The 20,380-nt window shown below is 35.3% G+C and overlaps 1 protein-coding gene across 1 annotated transcript in view; it reads right to left on the bottom strand.

The window, feature by feature from the left end:
- Positions 1-1,822: 1,822 nt before the first annotated feature.
- The window catches only part of EDIL3 (EGF like repeats and discoidin domains 3), a 516,255-nt gene continuing 497,697 nt past the window's right edge, over positions 1,823-20,380 (bottom strand). Inside the window, exon 11 of the mRNA XM_044680592.1 lies at positions 1,823-1,972. Within this exon, the coding sequence (XP_044536527.1) occupies positions 1,823-1,972 (150 nt within the window). The remainder of the gene's footprint in view (positions 1,973-20,380) is intronic.

Here is a 20,380-nt window from a genome sequence, read left to right as displayed (position 1 = left end):
CATTTTTTCCTTGGGAATGTTCCTCTCCCCCTTTTCCCCAATTGAGGTTCGTGAGTTTCCAGTGTCAGTGCTATTTTATTTTATTTTTTTCAAATGCAGTAAATAACCTGCGACTTGGGTACTTTGGACAAAATTCTGCAGCACCATACTTCCATAAATATTCTGCAGGACAGCATTATTAATTTGGGGTCCTTGAACTTGGCTTTTTGAATATTTTGAACAATTCAAACAAATTATGGTATATGAATATATTGGGATAGCATTGTGTTCTAAGAAATGAGGAAACAGGCAGCTTTAAAAGAGACATGGATAAACATATATGAACTGATGTAAAGTAAGCAGAATCAGAGAATAATGTATTACATCCATATTAAAAATGAACAAATTTGAAATATTTGTGAAATATTTGTGAACTCTGACCATGATTTTAGAGGATGGATAAAGAAGGACATTGCCTACCTCAACACAGATACATTGATATGCAGAATAAGAAATTTATTTTAGAGCATGGCCAATGTAGGGATATGTTGGACATTGTTTTGCTTGACTGTGATTGTGGTACAGAAGTTCCTTCCTTCTTTCCTTCCTTTCTTCTAAGTGGGTAGAAAGAGGTGGGAGAGAGAAATTAATGCAAGATAACTAATATATATATATATATAATGATGATAAAGATTTAAATATAATTGATTTCCTTTGTAATCCTATATAGGTATTTTATTTTGTGCATTTAAATTTTTTTTTTCTGAGAAGAAGGTCTCTAGGCTTTTCCAATTTGCCAAAGGAGTCCATGGCATATAAACAAGGTTAAGCACCCCTGATGTAGCATAACAGCAAACTGAGTTTATAATTACCCTGCTAAATTTTTAAAAATCAAATGAATATTGCCAAATGATAGTATGGGGTTATTTGATTACAGTTTTTCTCTTGGGAGAAAATATAGGCTTAAAAGAGCACAATGCCACTTTTCTAATTTTCCTTTGATAATTATATTGCCAAATAATATTATGATTGAAGTTGATATTGGCATTTCTACAATTATGGCTTCTTTTCAGAGTAAAGCCATGGAGATTCCTGGGTCAGAACAAAGGATTTTAGAAGAGCCTTATATTGAGCACTACATCTCATATGAATAAATATATTTCCTGCCCTGGAAAATAAAAGAATGATGTTTAACTGAAAAAGGTTAAATGTATTGAGATCATACACTAAAGAAAGAAAACTGAATGGAATTGTATGTGAGAGAAATTTCACTGGTTTTATAGTTAAATGAAGAATAGATTTGGAAGGTAGTTTATAATATCAAAAGAGTGCACATCACAGATGTTCTTTTTTAAAAGGTTCAATAAATACTGACAATGTTTGGTTGGCATAAGGAAATATTAAGAAGATGTAGTTATTTTGGAAGGGGAAAAAAGAGAACAAAGCAAAATTTATTGCTAATTTGCAGTATTCCCCAATTTACTTTCTCCACCTCCACATTGAGGCAACCATGCCATTCTGCTTTCCTTGTAAAAAAAGACATGACTTTCTTTTTCTAACATATTTCAGCCAGCATGAACAACTTAGAAGAATACGAGGAAGTTACTTTCATGGCTAGAGAGAATATGCAGGTGAACAGATCTTAAAGACAAAAATTAGATTGGGCCATGTAAAGGGCAGGCTTAGACTTCCTTAGAAAAGACAATTAGCAGCCTACCATTTGTTCATGAATACAAACAAACAAAAACAAAAACATTCAATTTCCTAAAGATTTTGCACAGTTTATTCTATGGAGACACTTTTTCAGAATAGAGAAAGCAGAGTTTCCAAGTACTGGGCTTTGTTAGTCCTCCTCGGTACAGCCCAACAGCTCTGACCGCAAGGTGATCCTGCCATACCACGACCAAGGAAGGATCCTTATGTGCCGTGCATAGATGGGAGGGTCAATGACGTTTTTTCGGTGTGTGTCATTGTCAAAATTTCCCTGGAAAACCTAGGAAAGATGAATGAAGAACATTAATGATGCATGTCTTTTTCACATCCATTGAGAAAAGCAATGACAAGGAAGGTAGTAAAGGATTTTCTAAAAAACACCCGAAAATAAAACCCTCCTGAGAAATATAGATAATAGATAGAAGGTATTTCTATGCTTTATGAGATCCTTTATTTCAGATACCTGTTCTAGAAACTGTTCTAGAACAATTCAGGAAGAACAAAGTGATCTGACAGGTAGATGCTATTTTATGATCTTAACATCCCAAAGCAATTGTGGGATTTCAAGAGAAAAATCCTTATATACTTTCCTTTTCCATTGAAAGATCAAATGTATACTTTGAGCTCATAAATAAACACCATCTCATACAGATTCAGCTGAATAACCTTATTGCTTAATACTGGGTCAAAACTAGAATCTCATATTTTAAATTACTATCAAATCTCCATTTAATAGAATATAGAAAAGTCTTCTGTTATTCATTTTTGTGTTTCCTTATAAAAATATGAAGTTAGTATATTACCAGTTCAATTTGGTATGCTCGATCAAATGCCAAGTTATCTATGTATCCACTTTCACTTCCATAGAAAGAGTATTAGAGCCACAGTTGTAGCTCATAATATTTGGTCATATTGGTCATATTGACAATATAGCCAAATATTGTGTTCTTTACTCTGGTGCAAACACACTAGCATGGCACTGTGTGGAAACTGTTATTTCTTGTTTAGTTTGCTTATACATTCATGGGAGTGAATATTTAAACCCAGTAAATCTTTTATTCTTCAAATAGATGTAGAATCCCAAGGCCACTGATCAGAGGTGTTGTTAATATAGAAATAGGGATAAAAATTCTCATTTCATGACTATAGTGTAAGAGGGAAATAGGTTTGAAGCATTTTGGAAGCTTATAGAGACAGGCAGGAGCTGAGATTCCAAATGGAACATGGGGAACTCTCTCAAAAGGCAGTTGGGTTTTTTGAAGGGTTTTGAGAAGCAATTAACCTGAGAGACCTGTGGATTTTGTGTATCTCAAAGCAAAACCTGGGACCTTACAACTGCCAGGATCAAGGAGTAGAGGTTGAGATTTTTGACTCGTTTGGTGGACAAGCAAAGTCAGTCTCTCTGATTTTCTCTGAAGAGTTATTCAGCTGGTTCTTGTGCTCTTGGAGTATACTTGGACTCTATCAGATCAAGACCATCAGATCACATCTGTGAGATCCCATTTGTCCCTTCTGTCTTAGCTGCCTATTTAGAATAGTGTAGGGATTTCCCAGATCTTCAACTTTTAACCCTGAGTTTCATCCTTAGTGTTTTAAGTTAAGTGTGACCTCTCCCATCATTTCTAACCCTATAGTCAGTATTAAACCTGTCTTTATAAATCTTTGGTCGCAGTCTATTCACTTGTTAGTTTCACAGACTCCCAGGCTAGGTGGATCTGTGATGGCAGTTGGTATCAACTGCCAATCCATAATCTCTAATTCCTTGTTCTTTGGAGGGGTTCGTGGTTTCCCAGTTTGTTATTCCCAGTCTGTTGCCCTGTCCAGTCAGTCCTCCTTCTCCCCTTTCTCTAAACCTAGTAATATTTAATTTACCCATAAGAGTAGGAAATTCTTGGGTGAGGAAACTCCTATCAATGCAAAACAATACCTTCTTTGCTAATGTTAGAGTTGTCTAGAACACTGAAAGAAGATGAGTGAAATGAAGGGATTACCAGTGAATATTCTGTCCCCAACACCTGAGGGAGTTTGCCAAAGAATATTTCTCCAGGCACATATGAAGCACAAAGAAGTATAAACACAGACACAGAGAAAAATCCAACCATGTAACTCCACAGGGATATGTATGCTGCTCTACAATGACAAGATCTCACTTGAATCTCTTGCTTTTCTTCCTATTAGTGCATTCAACTCTACAGAGCCAGTTTGGGAATATTAGTCTGAAAGCTTAGCATTTATATACTTGTTTATGCTGTCCAAAGAAAGCTTCAGTGAAAGAGAAGCTGATATTGATTACTGATACTGAAGCTATTGCTGTTAACTGCTCCATTCCTGACTCACTATTTAAATTGTCCTTGCTACAGGGGCAGCTGGGTAGCTCAGTGGATTGAGAGCCAGGCCTAGAGACGGGAGGTCCTAAGTTCAAAACTGGCCTCAGACACTTCCCAGCTGTGTGACCCTGGGCAAGTCACTTGACCCCCATTGCCTACCCTTACCACTCTTCTGCCTTAGAGCCAATACACAGTATTGACTCCAAGACAGAAGGTAAGGATTTAAAAAAAATAAATTGCCCTTGCTCCTAAAGCTAAATGCTTTCAAAGGAAAAACTGATAGATATCACACAAAGCATTTGGTAGAATATGGAGCAGATGAAAAAAGAATTTCTCTTTCATATTTTCTTGTGTAAGAACCAGAGAGGCATATTTACCTCTAGTATCCCCAGATTGAATTGCGGCATTCTATTTTCAAATTTAACTTGTCTAATGGAAAGGGAAATAAGATCTTTCAGCAGTTGTTTAAGCCTGGTTACATGATCCTTAACTGATGTATGTGAAGAACAAATCTTCAAAGCTTGTTAACTTCAATTTGTTAAGCACCTGATGGCTGCAGAAAAGGGTTTTTTTTAATTGTTTAGAATCAAAGTTGGCCAACAGTAGACCTGATAAAACCTTGGAGGGAAAAAGCAACACCAAAACCACATAGCAGAAAATGCAATGTATTGCTTCAGAAGGACTGAAATGAAAGGTAAAAGATAAGAAATAAAGCCCTTTAGAAGGAGTTGGTTCAGTTACACATGAACAATCAAGGTGCTCTGAAACTAGTGAAAAAAATAAATAAAAAGATACTCTGCTTCAAAGCATGAGCTAGCGGTGGCACTGATTAATATAAGGAACGGAAAAGATAGGATAGGTCTGCTGCTAGCTGGTGGGGAAAATCTACTTTAAGTAGATGGTGAGAGTAAAATGTCACATCCATATCTGATAGGGGAACATATTTCAACTTGACATAAAAACTTATCTCCAAGGCCATTTTATGAATTAATATTTCCTGGAGATCATAATATTGAACTCTGGCAAGTGTAGAATCTTTCCTGCATCTGGATTGAAGCTTCACTTATGGGAAATTCAAATCCCTGAAATAATGTTCTCCAGGTAGGTGATAAAAACAGGTAGAGGAGGAGCAGGGAAAGAGAAGGAAAGAAAGAAGAAAGATCAAGAAGGGAAACAGGATGAGGAGAAGAAATGTCTCATGAAGTGAAAATGATTCTGTCCTTAAAAACACACATAGAAAATATTCCATTTAAGGAAACACAAATATGAAACCTCTAAAGAGAATGTCTTTGTAACAAATAAGGTTTCTTGTTTCCTGACACTCTACCTGAAATACAATGTTGTTTTCAAATGACACTTTAGGGATTATGGTGCCACCATTTAATAAAGAACACTAAAATCTAATTTTGCCACATTGTTGTAGAACAAAGTGAATAACTTTGGAACTCCTGGTTTAAAATCATTCTTTGCAAGATTTGCAAGGCACCCAAATAGAGTTCTGTACATTTCCCATTCCAATCCACTAGTCCCAAGCTCAGATTTCAATCAGAAATGATCAATTCCTTAAATATATAGTTGACATATAATTTTAAATAATGGAGGACTAGCTTTGAGAATCAACTATGCGGAAAACTGAAAGATGTCATAATATTATCAATGTTTCAGTGTGGAAATGCTGGAGATATAGTAGGAGTTCAATTTTTTCATAGATTTAAACAACTGAGAGAGAACACAAGGGAAAAAAAAACTACAATTTATGTTGAGGAGACACAATTATTGATAACAGTGAAACTAAAAACAAATGAATTTATTCTCTAGTGTCTCTAGGCAATGAAGCCAGCATTATAGAAAAGTCTAAGACTATTGATTTAAAAATGCTACCTTGCACATGTGGGGCATATGTTCTGCATATGTAGTGCCCTCCTTGCTAGGGAAAAGGGAAAGGTACTGGGGAAAGCTGGCTGATAATGCCATTGCCGTGCATTACCTGGGAGAAGATTACTAAGTCAGAATCTTTTGCAGTGACTTCAGAGGGATCTAGGAAACTTCTTTGAAAGGTACTCTAAAGCAATAAGCACTCACATTCAATTTTTGAATGACCATGGGGGTATAAACACTTATCCACAAGCAAAAATACATCGCATGCAAGAGTTAGTCTTTTACAAATAGGTGTGCAGATGTTTCAGCTTGGAGAGAAAACTATTAGATAATTATCCGATGACAAGTTTGCTGATGTATTAGAATATGGTACTGCTTGTACTCCCAACATATGGAACCCAAGGAAGACACCCAGTGTTTTGGATATGTACCATAATTGATACCATAAAAAGAAGAGAGATATAAGTCAAAGGCAAGGACTATTAGAACACTTTGCCATCTTTTGTTGCTAGGAAAATAATTGGATTCAGTTCTCTTAGATCACTTGTTTATATCATATTACAAAGAATGTATGTCAAAGTCCTAGTAAAGAGTTAATTCACAACATAACGTAGCAAAATATATTTTAGGAACATATTATACATAAGAAAAAAGTAGTGATTTGGGAATTACATATTATTTTCTTTATACATCAGTACAAATGATGCTGTAACCCCAAAGACCTGTACAATATTAACCTTCACTAAACAGGATATTGAAAACAAGGTAGAAATCATTTGCATGCCTTTAGGTAGTGTTATGATGCATCTTCTGGTGCCAAAGAAGTACAGTAGATCTGGAATCTTATATGGATTCAACTCCCAGCTGAACTATTTATGTATTCTTGAATGATGCATTTCACTGGACCTCAGCTTCCTCCTATGTAACATTATGCAGGATTATATTTTCATCCAGTCCTATATTCTTTTGTAAATGTTTGGCTATGGCCAATTCAAGAGTTTTGCTGGCCTCTTCATATTTGTTACAAGGGCTTTTTTATGATGGGGATGGAGAGGGTTAGAGAGAAAAAATGAATGCATGGTTTAAAAAAAATTAACTGGCAAAATAAAATAAGGTATATGCTATGGAAGGTCATGTTTATCCCAAGTAATGGCAAATTTAAAGTTTGGTTATATTCTGTCTTCTCTTGCTGGATATTTCTGGCTCTCACATAGAAACTGCTAAAACATATTTGAATCTATTTATATTTTGGACTGTTTTCATGCCATTTCTTAGCCATTTTGTTCATCCCAATATTGCTCATTTTAACTACCTTTTAATTTAAGGGCCTGGAATTTTGTTGATGGTTAGACTTCATCTAATCTATTTCACTTATAATTTCATGGTTTATTTTATGATCTTTTATCTTTTACCTTTTAAAATATGAAGTCTCAGATCTATTGAGTTTGTCCTCAAAAGGCAACTGTTCCATTCTAATGATTAGGAGAGTTAAATATGTCTAAAATTCCAGTACAAATTTCTTGAGTTCCAATGATCAAAACTGCACACTATTCTTTAGGGTTCTATAAGTTAGAGCTGGAAGGTACCTTAGATAAATAACATATAGTACAAGCTCCTAACTTTATAAATTAGGAAAATGATACCTAGAAAGATTAAATGGCTTCTTTGGGGTTGTGCAACAAATAAAACCCTAAAATGTAGATCTTTACATTGCCAGTCTAGTGTCTTTTCTAGGACACAATAAGATGTATCATTAAAAAAACAGGCATTATATTTTCCATTGTCCATTTTCACTTCAGTTTTTCTTTACTGATACTTAACTTGTATGCATAGATCTCTGGGGTTTAGGTGCAAATAATCTATGGCTCTCAGATCTCTTTTACTGGACTTTCTCTGAATAAGTAATGGTTTAGAAGCTCTACCATATATGTTTCTGATGATTTATCCTTTGCACACATTTGTCAATTTTCTGTCCATTCAAACAGACAGATGAGACTTTTATAGAGTTTACCTCCACTTCCTTGCCTTACACTCTCTAGGACAGATTAGTGTTATTCCCAAATGTGAAGCTTTGGCTATGATCTCTTTTTTATTTAGATCAATTATAAGGTTTAGGCAAGATAGGACCTTTGTAAAAATAGGCTTTCCCAACCTACCCTTTATCAATCTTTATTCAGAGGAGATTTCATTTAATGATATTTAACATAAAATAATTTCCATCCTTCAAAAGGTGGAGGAAATGAGTTAGATCTGATGGTGATTATTTGGAACCTCTTGTTGTTGGGATGAAAATGATGGAAACATCAGAGGAAAGTTCCTATAGGAGTGACCAACATCCTATAATTTACAATAATAAAGGTGAAAAAAGTCAAGGGTAGTCTGAAAGACATTATATTTTGGAAGAGCAGATTTAAAATGATTTAGAGGAGGGTGATGTTGGATTCAATGAACTGAAATCCTATAAGGGAATTCAGTATTTGGGAGAAATGGGAGATGAAAGAAAAACATTTAAGAACACCTAATGTAAAGAAATTAAAAGAAAGGGGAAAATGAGTGAAATGAGTGTCTGAGGAGGTTTATGTGGAAATACAAGGAATTCACCCATGAAACTGAATCTCACAAAGAAATGTATATGTGGTTTATGTGGTTTCTAAGACTATAAGTTGCAGAGAAGTTGTCAGCTTTCATTGGTAGAAGCATCTTCCTTAGCAGAGTCCTCTCTCTGTTTATCTCTCTGTGTCTCTGTCTCTGTCCCTCTCTCAATATCTACCTGTCTATCTATCTGTCTGTCTATCTATCTATCTATCTATCTATCTATCTATCTATCTATCTATCTTTCTATCTATCTATCTATCTAAATTACATTCTGGTACAAGTCATAGGATGAATACAATGTCAATGATATTGACTTTCAGTACTGGGAAATTTTTTGAATGAATCATTTAATAAATACTAAGGAAAAAGAGCAGTGAAAGTCAAAATGGCTTCCTTAAGAACTGATCTTTGCCTGGCCCTTGGGTAAACATGTTTGTTGATCAATGACTAAGATAGAGAAATAGAGGGTATGTTCATCAAAATTGCAGATGCTACAAAGCTAGGATGTGGACAAGATACACTTGATACACTCAAGGTGTAAAAATGATATTGAAAAACTGGAATATTGAACTGAATCTAATAAATTGTAATACTAAAAATTCTTGAATGAAGATAAATGTAAAGGAAAACACTTAAATCACATCAAGTAAAAGATAGGTGAGGCATGGTGAGATATCCATTTAACTTAAATGATCTCAAAGTTTTAATGGATCATGAGCTTCACAGGAGTAATCAGGGTGAGACTGTGGTAGTAAAAAAGCTAATGCTCTCTCAGGCAGCATCAAGACAGGCAGGATTTGCAGGCAGAATGTGGATAAAATATTGGATTCGGAATTAGAGGCTCTGGGTTTAAATTCTAATTCTGCCACTTACTATTTGTGTGACCTTAGGCAAGTCATCTATCTCCTCTGTTTTTGGATAATACTGAATGGTCCCATTCAAAGATATGAGTCTATGACTACTCTTTGATTTATGTCATAAAGTTGTCTATGTTAGGGAACACACTGGGAGTGAGAATTTCTCTAATATCATTCTCAGATGCAAAGAAATAGTTAGATCCTCTTTTTGTGTCCTCAATTTGTCATTTCTCAGTCATCAAAGGACACCAGTGCCATATGGTAGAGAGAATACTGGCTTTTAAAGTCAAAAGGACTGGTTTTGAACCCTGTCTCTGATACCTTGGGCATGTTGCTTAACATTCTTTGGCCTTCTTAAGTCTTTGTTTACAAATATAAACTCTTCTCCTTTCTGAGCTTCTCTATTACTTAATTTTTCTAAGATGCCATTTTCCTTGCAAAATAACCCCTTTATCTCTGCTCAGAGAAAGTCTCCATGTAGGGATATTTCTGAGCAAGAAGCATTTTGTAAATTAATTTGGGGGGTTGCAATAAGGTGTTTTTAATGAGTTTGATTTTTCTATAGAAAGGACCATGTTTCACCACTGTTCCACTTTGCAAAATGGAACAATTAACAATGGATTCTTGGAGTTTTTCTACCTTTCTCTAGTATGCCAAAATTCATTGCCTCGAGAAAACTATTACTGAGTGTTTCATCCACATCACCTTAATCAGCCTTTGTTCATTAGCTAGGGACAAGTAGTCTATAATTAACATTCTCACAGGTTCATGAAACACTTGTTCTAAGAAACAATTATTTAGCATATCCAGAAACTCTACCTATTGTCTCATTCCTTTGTTTTCTTCACAGGGTTTTCTTCTGCTTGCTTCATTGATGTAGGTGATTTCTAAAATACTTTAATTTTCTTCCTTTTCCTAACTTATATTCACTTGCTTGAAGGTTGGCCACTGCTTAATGACTATCTCTTTATTTATAACTTCACTATCTCTACCACCAGTTCTGACTTATGTCACAAGTTCCAATACAATGTTTCCAGCTGTGTGCTGGATAGATATTTAGTTCCAAGATCTAAAACTGAGCTAATCATAGCATCATACTGTAGTACCTTAGTAAAAGCAGTTTCACTTACTAAACTGCTTGGTAAAAGTGTTTTTCCCAGCTGGAAGGCAAGACAGAAGTATGTTTGGAGGCAAAAGTTCTGAACCTTGGAACTTCATGGAGAGAAGTGGATGTAGGGTACAGATGGGCACAAGTGAAATGATCAGATAATTGCACATGAAGGGTTTTGTTATCCCAGTGTGAATATAATCATGAGAAATTGGATTTTGGGGGGCTCGTTGACCTACTGGTTGGGGAATAAACTACAAAATTTTGCTCTTCTGTCAAACTTGTTTTAAACCTTTAGCTTCAGTCTTAGTATCAAGTCTAAAATAAAAGAGCAGCAAAGTCTAGGCAATTGAAATTAAGTGACACTCTCTAGGTTGCAGAGCAGGAAAGTGTCTGATTTTAACCAGGTCCTTCCAATTCCAGACCTTATGCTCCATGTCTGTGTTGGTGACCCCTACGGCATGTGTGCTAAAGGCGGCTGCTTCCTTCCTCCTCTTCATGTACCCCTCAGGTAATTTCTCACTCACCTACCCCTCTGCCCAGCTGCTCAATGGGAGTGCTTCCTCCTTCCCCTGTCTGGTTAAGTAAGGCGAGGGGCTCACATGCAGTGTGAGGGTTATGTTTTGGGCACTTAGTCTCTAAAAGGTTCACCATCACTGCTCTATCCACAGTGCTACTTAGTGGCCCCTTGTGTTCTCTTTATGACCTGGTAAATTTATTCCTTCATCATTTTCTCCACCCATTAATTAATTAATCAGAGTGATATTGTTAATAGGCTGCATTCTAAGACAAGGTCAGTGATTTAGAGATGACACTGACAAACATTTCTCTTCATAGATGAAACCAAAGACTCTTGAACTGCTAGAAGTCCACATTAGCTTTTTCAAGCTTTCCATCACCCTGAAATTCACTTATCACAACCTGAGGACCAAGGCAGGGCATGGAGAGGGATAAAGAAATCACTCCAGCTTTATTTACTCCAGCTCCAACCAGAGTTATGATTCTTCAGTTCTGAATTTATATATATATATATGTATATATATGTATATACATATATATGCATAGATAGATAGACAGATAGATAGATAGATGGATGACAAATGCAGTGTTTTAAGAAACTCCTCAAACACATCAGTGGAATCTATTTCTTCTATGTTGCCAGAAATTTAAGGTGATATATATATAGATATAGATAGATAGTTATAGATATAGATGATGATATAGATGTAGATATAAATATCTTAAATTCCTGAAATCTCTCTTTTTTGTAATATGAACTGAGTCTCAGCAATTATAATAGGACTCAAAAGTAAATTATAACTTTTACATTCATGTTTTTACCTTAAACAACTTTTCTGAAATGTATCTAAAGCAAAAAGAGAGGTCAATCTGCATCAGATGGACAAGTCAATTGAATATAACCAAAGTTTTTAATTTATTTTGGGATGATAAATCTGAAAATATCCTTGAAAGTTTTTATAGTTTAGTGGTTATGTAAGGTCCAGAAACCCCTCCCAGACTTTAATGTCTGGTTATTTCATTATATTATTAAATGGTTATTAATTATGCTATCTGACCATATGACAATGAGTATTCACCCATCATGGAGAGTGGAAAATCCAGATTAAGCCAACATTCTTTTGGCATCTTAGTGACCATAAAACTTAAATTTGGCCAATATCCTTCTGTAACATTTTCCAGAGGATTCCTTATCTAACACTCACGAAACCAGCAGAATTCAGTACTAGGAAAATATCTTGTAATCAGGTTAAATTATCCTTCATCCATTTTTCTTATCTCCCTCAGATGGAATGGTTGTTTTGCTTGCTTATTGAGGATTAGACATTAAACTTGCAAGTTATACTTTAAATCTTAAAGTCTTAAAGCTTGGTTATAGTGCTTATTGTCATGATTAACAAACCCTTAATTATATGAATCAAAAATCAGTAATCAATAATCAACTTCACAATTCTTAGAATATTTCAGCCATTCACACATCACCATTTACTCCTTGAGTGACCTTTGATTTATCACATCTTTTCCTGAGATACATTTTCCTTTCCCAGACAAAATGCAATTAAGATTTGTTCAGGCTTCCTCCTAGAATTTTCCTAAAAATCATCCAAATGATATACTATATGGGAAGCAATCTGAAAACTGTAAGGTAAAACTATGAAGATAAAGCCTCATTATTGTTAATCTTAACATTATTATTGTTATATTTACTACCTCCTCTACTACTAATGAAAGAAGCAAGAGATGACCAATGGACCTCCTGTGCATGCCACTGGTACCATTCAGTGACAAGAGATCCACAGAAAGAGCTCAACATATATGTGGATTTTACCCCAGGAAGACAAGAATGGCACACACTAGGCAACCCTGAATAGGATTTTATCAGGACTATTGAAAGGAGACTCTAAATTGATAACACAGACCTACAAAAGTGTGGAATGGCTGGAACTCATTGCTTGTGAATCAAGACACAGTATAAATGATTACTGTCTATTAAGACTTTGATTCCTACTAATATATTAGCAATTCTCATGGGAAGTTAAATGCATGTTCAAGCAAATAATCATTGATTTCCATTAAGAAGTTTCTTGGGTAACAGTCTTAACATGATATACCCAAAGTCTTAAAACTGGTTTTGATATGTGCCTTTCAAAAGTCATTCTTATTAGATTATTGGGACACCTAATAAGTACTCATTTCTCTGAAGCTCATTCTAACTTGGTAGTTTCTCTGAAATTTTGTGTAGATTCCAGAATAAAAAGAATCTAGTTATATACATTCAATATGTTTAGAGTGCTAAAATATGGACTTTTATCTACAGAAAAATGCTCTAGTTTGAATTGCTTTTGCCCCATTGAATATTATTTTGCACAAGTAGGAACTACTGGCAGATTCCTAGGGCAACCTCCCACACCAAAAGTTTGTGGGATGGAGCTGTGATGTTGGAGACTGATTTATTTTAAGGAGAACATCCACTGTATTTGGGATTAAGTGTAAGATTAGCCAAAACTCCCCCCTCCCCCAGATTTAATAAATGGTATGAGAAGAATAACAAACCAATCAGAAACATATAATAAATATGGAAGGTGAGTTATTGAGGTCACTCCAATGATTTACCTTTCCCAGAACTCTGGCATGGATTATGTGTTCTTATACGTGGAATAATGAAGAGAAGGACACCCTTAAAAAAAGAAAGACTTGTATTTAGGTTGTACCTCTGGCACATACTAGTTCTGTGACCAAGGACAAGTTCTTTAAATTCTCATTGCTCTAGATGAGTTTTCAGATCATAAAAGATCTACACAAATGGAGGAAGTTTTTATATTGGGCACTTTCTACAAAGAAGAAATTACAGGTCTGGACAATGAAAGTCTCCCTCAAAATATGAAAATATTTGCTAATATGTATTTTTGTTAATCTCTACTTGGGTTGACATAGGTGTCTAAACAAATGTACTGTTTGAAAGAAAGACTTCTCATCACTTTTAATTATCTCTAGATTATCAATAATGAAAATACAGTCTTCAAATTTGTTTCCACTGGATTTTTCTTGGAGAATTTAGTAGTACAAAGATGTATTTTCAACTAATGTGTTCTCAAACATTTGGTTCCAAAAATAAATGTTTTTTATTTTTAAAACAATGAATTTTCCTTACACAATGACAGCTTGCCATTTTGGTCACTATCATAGAGTGATGTCACATTTACACCATGACAAAGTTACAAAAAAGCACTGGTTGTTGAGTCGATAATCTTTGATCAAAAGGATTCTGATTTAAAACAAACAAACGCAATAACCAATGAGATGATGGCTTATTTGTAGAATTATTACATGTGAAGGCTGTGAGATATGATAAATAAATTAAGATCTATTATCATGGTAAATTTCTAATATTTAAAGAGTACCTTTTTCCTCTTATGCTCTCAATTCTTCAAGAAGGAATTCATCTTGAGGAGATTAGGAAATTTATGTAGAAACATCCATAATTGGAAATAGATTATAATTATAAGAATCCACAATAGTGGACTATTTTTCTGAAAATAGAATGATGGCCTGTGGCTAAAACTTCACAGAATCGCAGAGTTGGAAGCTATTCTCCAGGCCATATAGTCCAACACATACCAACTCCTAAAAATACCAACAAAAAAAGAACTTTTCATTGGCAAAAGAGAACTGAAAGCTGTCATGGAATACTGCCACCTGGACAGCATCCTGATTAGAAAACTAGAAAATGATCTGAATCCTCATTGCAGAGCAGTCGAAGCAGTTAAAGAGCCAACAGAGGAGTAAGCAGCAGGCAAACATTCCTGTATACAAAGTCAGAGTTGAGGAGACTCAATTAAAATACAGGTGTACAGCTTCCTGTGAGACAAGTTGCAAACAAGTCCTACCAGAATACACTACATCTGTTAAAGGATAATGTATATAACCAATACATAATGAGCCAAATGAAATGAAGTCTTAGTTTCAATTCCAACAGGAGATGATATGTGTCTCTTATTTATTTATTTTTCTTCTAGGATAATTTCAAAAGGAGATGAATGAGCTTATTATTCCCATCCCTGATGCATATTGGCTGTGTGACCCTGGGCAATTCACTCAACCTTTTAATTCAACTAAGTGGCAAAACAGTTTCAGTTTTACACTATTAGAGTGAGTTATCTCACAAGAATTTCCTTCTCTAATGAAATCACAGGTCAGTATATCATTAAAAGGTATCAAGGTATAGCTTGATTAATGAGTTAGTCTGCTATCTTAATACAAAATGGTTGTCAATAAAAATATTATCTGGAAATACAAGCACAAATGTGTATACATGTGACATGGTGAAATTTAATCCATTGTTATGCAGCCATTTACATTCTTTTTAAAATTATGCTTACATTATTGTTCTCTTTGCCTCCCTCTCTCCATTTCTGGTGCTTTCTTTTGTCATATGGAGATTACTAAGAGACTTAGACTGGTGACCCTTAGATGTACATAGATATGATAAGGCTAGACACAAAGAAAGAGATAGAGGCAGAAAGATGGATATACTGAGGCAGAACTATTTCATCTTCCCAAAATATTATTTAAAAAAGAAAGAGAATCCTGGCCCAAAGGCCAAGAAACAGCTCTAGCCCTATATTTCCAAAGAGCCTTAAAAGAGGTCTCAACAGACATCAGAAGACAACAACTCCAATGAACAATCAATATAAAAATGACCACCCTTGTTTATCTTTTCAGATTTGTTTCACTCTTCCTACATTGGTTATTCTTATTATTTTTAAACCCTTACCTTCCATCTTAGAATCAATGCTATGTATTGGTTCCAAGACAGAAGAGCAGTATGTGCTAGGCAATGGGGGTTAAATGACTTGCCTAGCGTCACACAGCTAGGAAGTGTCTGAGGCGAGATTTGAACCTAGGACCTCCCATCTGTTATGTGGAAGAGAGACCCTGTACTATAGTTGTAACAGATGGCTAGGATTTGACTGACCTAGCCGACAGGGCTGTTCTCTTTAAGGGCTGAGAGCAAAGATGGCATCATTCTCAGTCCTAGGCCAATATAGATATATCTGACTGCATAATAAACAAAAGACTTTATTTTGGAAAAATATCAGGAAGGGTATTTAGGTAAATGCATTGAAGGTAAACCCCTATCTTGAGGATTGTCTATCTTAAGGTCCCCAAAACTGACTTCAAAGTAAAAGTCTCTTCTTTGTCTGGCCAGGCCAGGCCTATTCTCTTCTACTCTTTCTCTTTCTCTCTCTGTTTCTCTCTCTTTGTTTTTCTCTCTCTCCAGATCTCCCTTTGCTAACTGTCTATTTCTAACTAAAACCCACACAGGTTTCTGAGTCTTTAGAATATAGATGTAGAGCTCAGGTAACTGGAATTGAAATGTTTGAGTTCACCCCAGAGAGGAAAACCCCTCCAAGGCAATCTTGAAAGTTAATCAACTTATCTTCTCAGGTTAGATCTTCATATTCAGGTAGTAGAGATAAATCAAGCAGCAGCTTTCAGAGGATGATAAGAACAGGTACAGGAATGGTTTAGGAAAGGATAGAGATCTGCAGGAAGTCTGAGCTGGGTCTCCTAGCTGGCTTCAGCTTCACAACCTCCAATCAACTCCCAGAGGCTGGCAGCTAGAATCTCCAGACTCTCTCCTGCTATACTCCAATTAGGTCTAACCCAATGTCTGCAGATTCATCAGAATTCCATTCCCTTTTGCTATAAACCTGTTTCTTCTTTCCAAAATTCACACATCTCTACGCCAGGTGCTCAATCTACTGAGCCACCCAGCTGCACCCCCCATTTATTATTATTATTACCGAAGATTGCTACTCCTTTGACTCCAATGTCATAATTCCTTCTTTTGATTTCATAAGTGAGGGGAAGAGATGGGTAAATGAGACACCTCTTTTTTTCCTCATGACTTTAACATCATGTTTATAATGTAGTCCAAGAACTCTCCTTTTCCTATTGTTTTAATTGTGGTTCTCCATGTCTTTCTTAAAGGTAAACATGCACTTTCTCCCTATACTTCATGTTTCACCCATTTAGGTGAGATGCCTCAGGTTTTCATTAAATCATAGAACTTTAGATAGACAATACTCAGAAATCATCTTGTCCAACCTGTCATGGAAAAGGAATCTACCACAACATTAATTTCATGTCTTCCAGTGATAAGAGAAATTCACTGCTTCTACTTTGGGGCATTTGTCAAAATGTTTTTTCTGTATATTTATTTAAAATTTAATTTTTTGGAACTTCCACCTAGTGTTCCTACTTCTACTTTCTGGACCAACTCTCTCCTCCACTTGCCAGTCCTTCTAATACTTGAAGATAGATCAGTTTTGCATTGTCTTTTCTTTTCTAGGTTAAACAATCCAGTCCTCTTACATGGTCCTCATATGCTATGGTCACCAATATTTCACCAACCTTCTTGACTCCTTGACTTGACTACTCATGCCAATTTGAAAATGTCTTTAATATACAGCAGAGCATTTACCACACAGACAAAGGAAAGTTTCAATTGACATTAGAAAACATCTGTGCTTTTTTACCCCAGAAAGCATCTTTTCTCATGTAAATACTGCCAAGAGACTTTTCTTGAGATCTCTATTCTGGTTAAATCTAATATGGATGCCCAAACAAGCAGCTGTGATGGAACAAAGCATTAACTAGATTAAAGCTAAATAAGCACCAAAGGGACATTAAAAATTCAGAATCACTGTGTTTGAACCATCTCAAATAGTGTTTAATCAATTAGTAGAGTTCAATTTGATTTAGAGCTGGAGAGATTCCTAGAGGTCATGGAGTCCAATTCCTTCATTTTAAAGATAAAGAACCTAGGCTCAGAAAAGTTAAAAGGTTTTTCTAAGGTTACAAAGGTAATATGTAGAAGGGACAGGAATTTAACTCAGTGTTTCAGATGAGAGCCAGTTATCTTCCTACTGCATCATGTTTCCTACCATAATAACAAATATTAAGTTGTACCACTTCCAAAGATTAATAATATTCTTGCACTCGCTTCGGCTTGTGTGGATTGATTTTATTTTTTAGAAGCAGTAGCATTTCTACCCAATGGTTCCTGCAAATATGGCCCAAATTTTTTCTTCTTTTCAGTTCCCCTTAGTCTGCCCACTGTATCCCATTTCTAGTTATAACTGAGGAGGTAGGTGATATTTCTACCAAAAAGTTAATGTTTATATATATCATGTATAATATGTCTATATATGTCATAAAAGAAATAATTTAATTCAGTTCTTTAGTCTCAATTTCCGGATTTCTCTATGTGAAGAAAAATTTCCCTCTATTTCACTTATGAAAATTGATTTGCCTTCTTCCCTTCATGCCTTCCTTTATGTCTTCCTGCCTTCCCTTTACATAGAGTTATATTTGAAATCTCCTGAGAAACTTGACTTAAGGAGGATGCAGTAGCTCATTTTCTGAAGGTTAAAGAGTTTCCTGACATATATAAATAATTCTGTGCCAACACCTATTCTAGATATCAATTTTAGCTATGTTCATTTAAAAATGTTGATTTGTCCCATAAGCCCTTTTCAAAGTCCAGGTCCTTGTTGCTTCAGAGATTTCTTTGCTCTCTAAAATCCCTCATAGCCATTGAAGTTATATGAGACTTTCATGTTTCCTGTCCAAAGATATAAACTCCAACCAGCCCACATAGAACGTGTTTGGTCTGAGGTAAAAATGTGAGAGAAAATGGGAGCACAGTTCAGTGGACTGGAATAGACTTTCTGGAGGCAACAGTATTTGAAAAGTTAAAGTTCATTTTAAACTATCAAAATAGTTTTGTGAGTTTTCAGAATGAGTAATGTCCACTCCTATTATTGTTCTCAGCAGAGTGCCTGGAGCACTAAAGTTTACAACCAGTGTGATCAGATAAAATGGAGATCTTTGACTTCAGGAATTGCTGCATTTCACCAAACTATTTTAGAATGGCTTTGTATTCATTGATAAAGAAAGCTCTGACTTAAAAACATCTTGTTTTGTATGTGCCCCTAAAACATGTTGCTTATTAGAACCCCGCCCCCTTCTGACTTCACCTCAGGAGTTGATTGAACTGAGGAGAAGAGGAGATGGGAGGATTATAGCTTATAACAGAGATCTTCCTTCACAAGTTGGAGTGATAAATTATGTTGAGAACAAAATATGATCAAGAAATGGGCAGATGATCTATTGAATCAAATGGGACAGAGTCAGGAAGCAGTTTCTGAAACAAAAGCAAGTTCAAAATCAGTGATAACTCTAAGTCTAATATAATAGAATGGAGACTGGATGGGGAGTTAGAAGAACTAGACTGAAATCCAGCCCTATCAGTTACTTCCTTCTATAAGAAGCCATTTCTAATCTCCCAAATCTTAGTATCTAATCTCTGCTTGTAATTTATCTGTCTGTAATTTATCCTGTATATAGCTTGTTTGGACAAATTTGCTTGTCTCCTCCATTAGATTTGGAGCTCCTTGGGAACATGGTGTGTGTGTGTGTGCATGAGTGTGTGTGCATGTGTGTGCTTGGAATTTTGTTGTTGTTGTTGTTTAGTTGTGTCCAACTCTTTATGGCTCTATTTAGGCATAATATGAGTTTAAAAAATTCTTGTTGGCTCAAAAACATATGCAGTCATGAACAAAGCACTTCATGAAGCCTTGATTTTAATTATTTATAAAATGTAGTGGTAGGATAAAATGAATCCCAGAATATCTACCTGAAGATTGTTCATCTTTTTTTGTATCAATGTTCCAGTGCTCAGCATAATACCTGACACACAGAAGATAATTAATAAATTTTGGTGACTTGACTTTCTAGTTATAACTGAGGAAGTAGGTGATATTTTTCTAAAAAAGTTAATGTTTATATATTTTTATGTATAATATGTCAAAATGTAATAATTTAATTTAGTTATTCATTCTCAATTTCTGAATTTCTATATGTAAAGAAAAATTTTCCTCAATATCACTTATGAAAATTGATTTGCCTTCTTCCCTCCATGCCTTCCTTTATGTCTTCCTGCCTTCCCTTTACAGAGTTATATTTGAAATCTGAGATAGAGTTAACTAATGGGGGTGCTGAGAAACAGGGGAAGGGATTGGGCATAGGGAAGAATTCTGAAACAGGAAGCTGAAAGAGCCAAAAACAAGTTAAGCGACGTTATATTTTGTTCTGGGCCATCTTGTACATTCTCCACTGTGCACAGACTTATCCAAGATCTGGCAAGAGACTTTTTTGGCATCTTGCAGCCTAATGGGGATATTGAAAAAAAGGTATAGGCTGGATTCAGTGGGATGTTGGGATGGATAAGAGCTGTGTCAATAAGAAATTTTCTTTTGGGAAGTTGTATTCAGTTTTTGAATTTTACAAAAAGAAATTGCATGATTTGAATGTCAAGATGAAAAATGTGCCAGTGT

This window comes from Gracilinanus agilis, chromosome 1 (genome assembly GCF_016433145.1).
Source record: "Gracilinanus agilis isolate LMUSP501 chromosome 1, AgileGrace, whole genome shotgun sequence".
In the NCBI taxonomy this organism is placed as follows: domain Eukaryota; kingdom Metazoa; phylum Chordata; class Mammalia; order Didelphimorphia; family Didelphidae; genus Gracilinanus; species Gracilinanus agilis.
The sequence above is the reverse complement of the archived record's forward strand: the minus strand, read 5'-3'. Positions and strand labels throughout refer to the sequence as shown.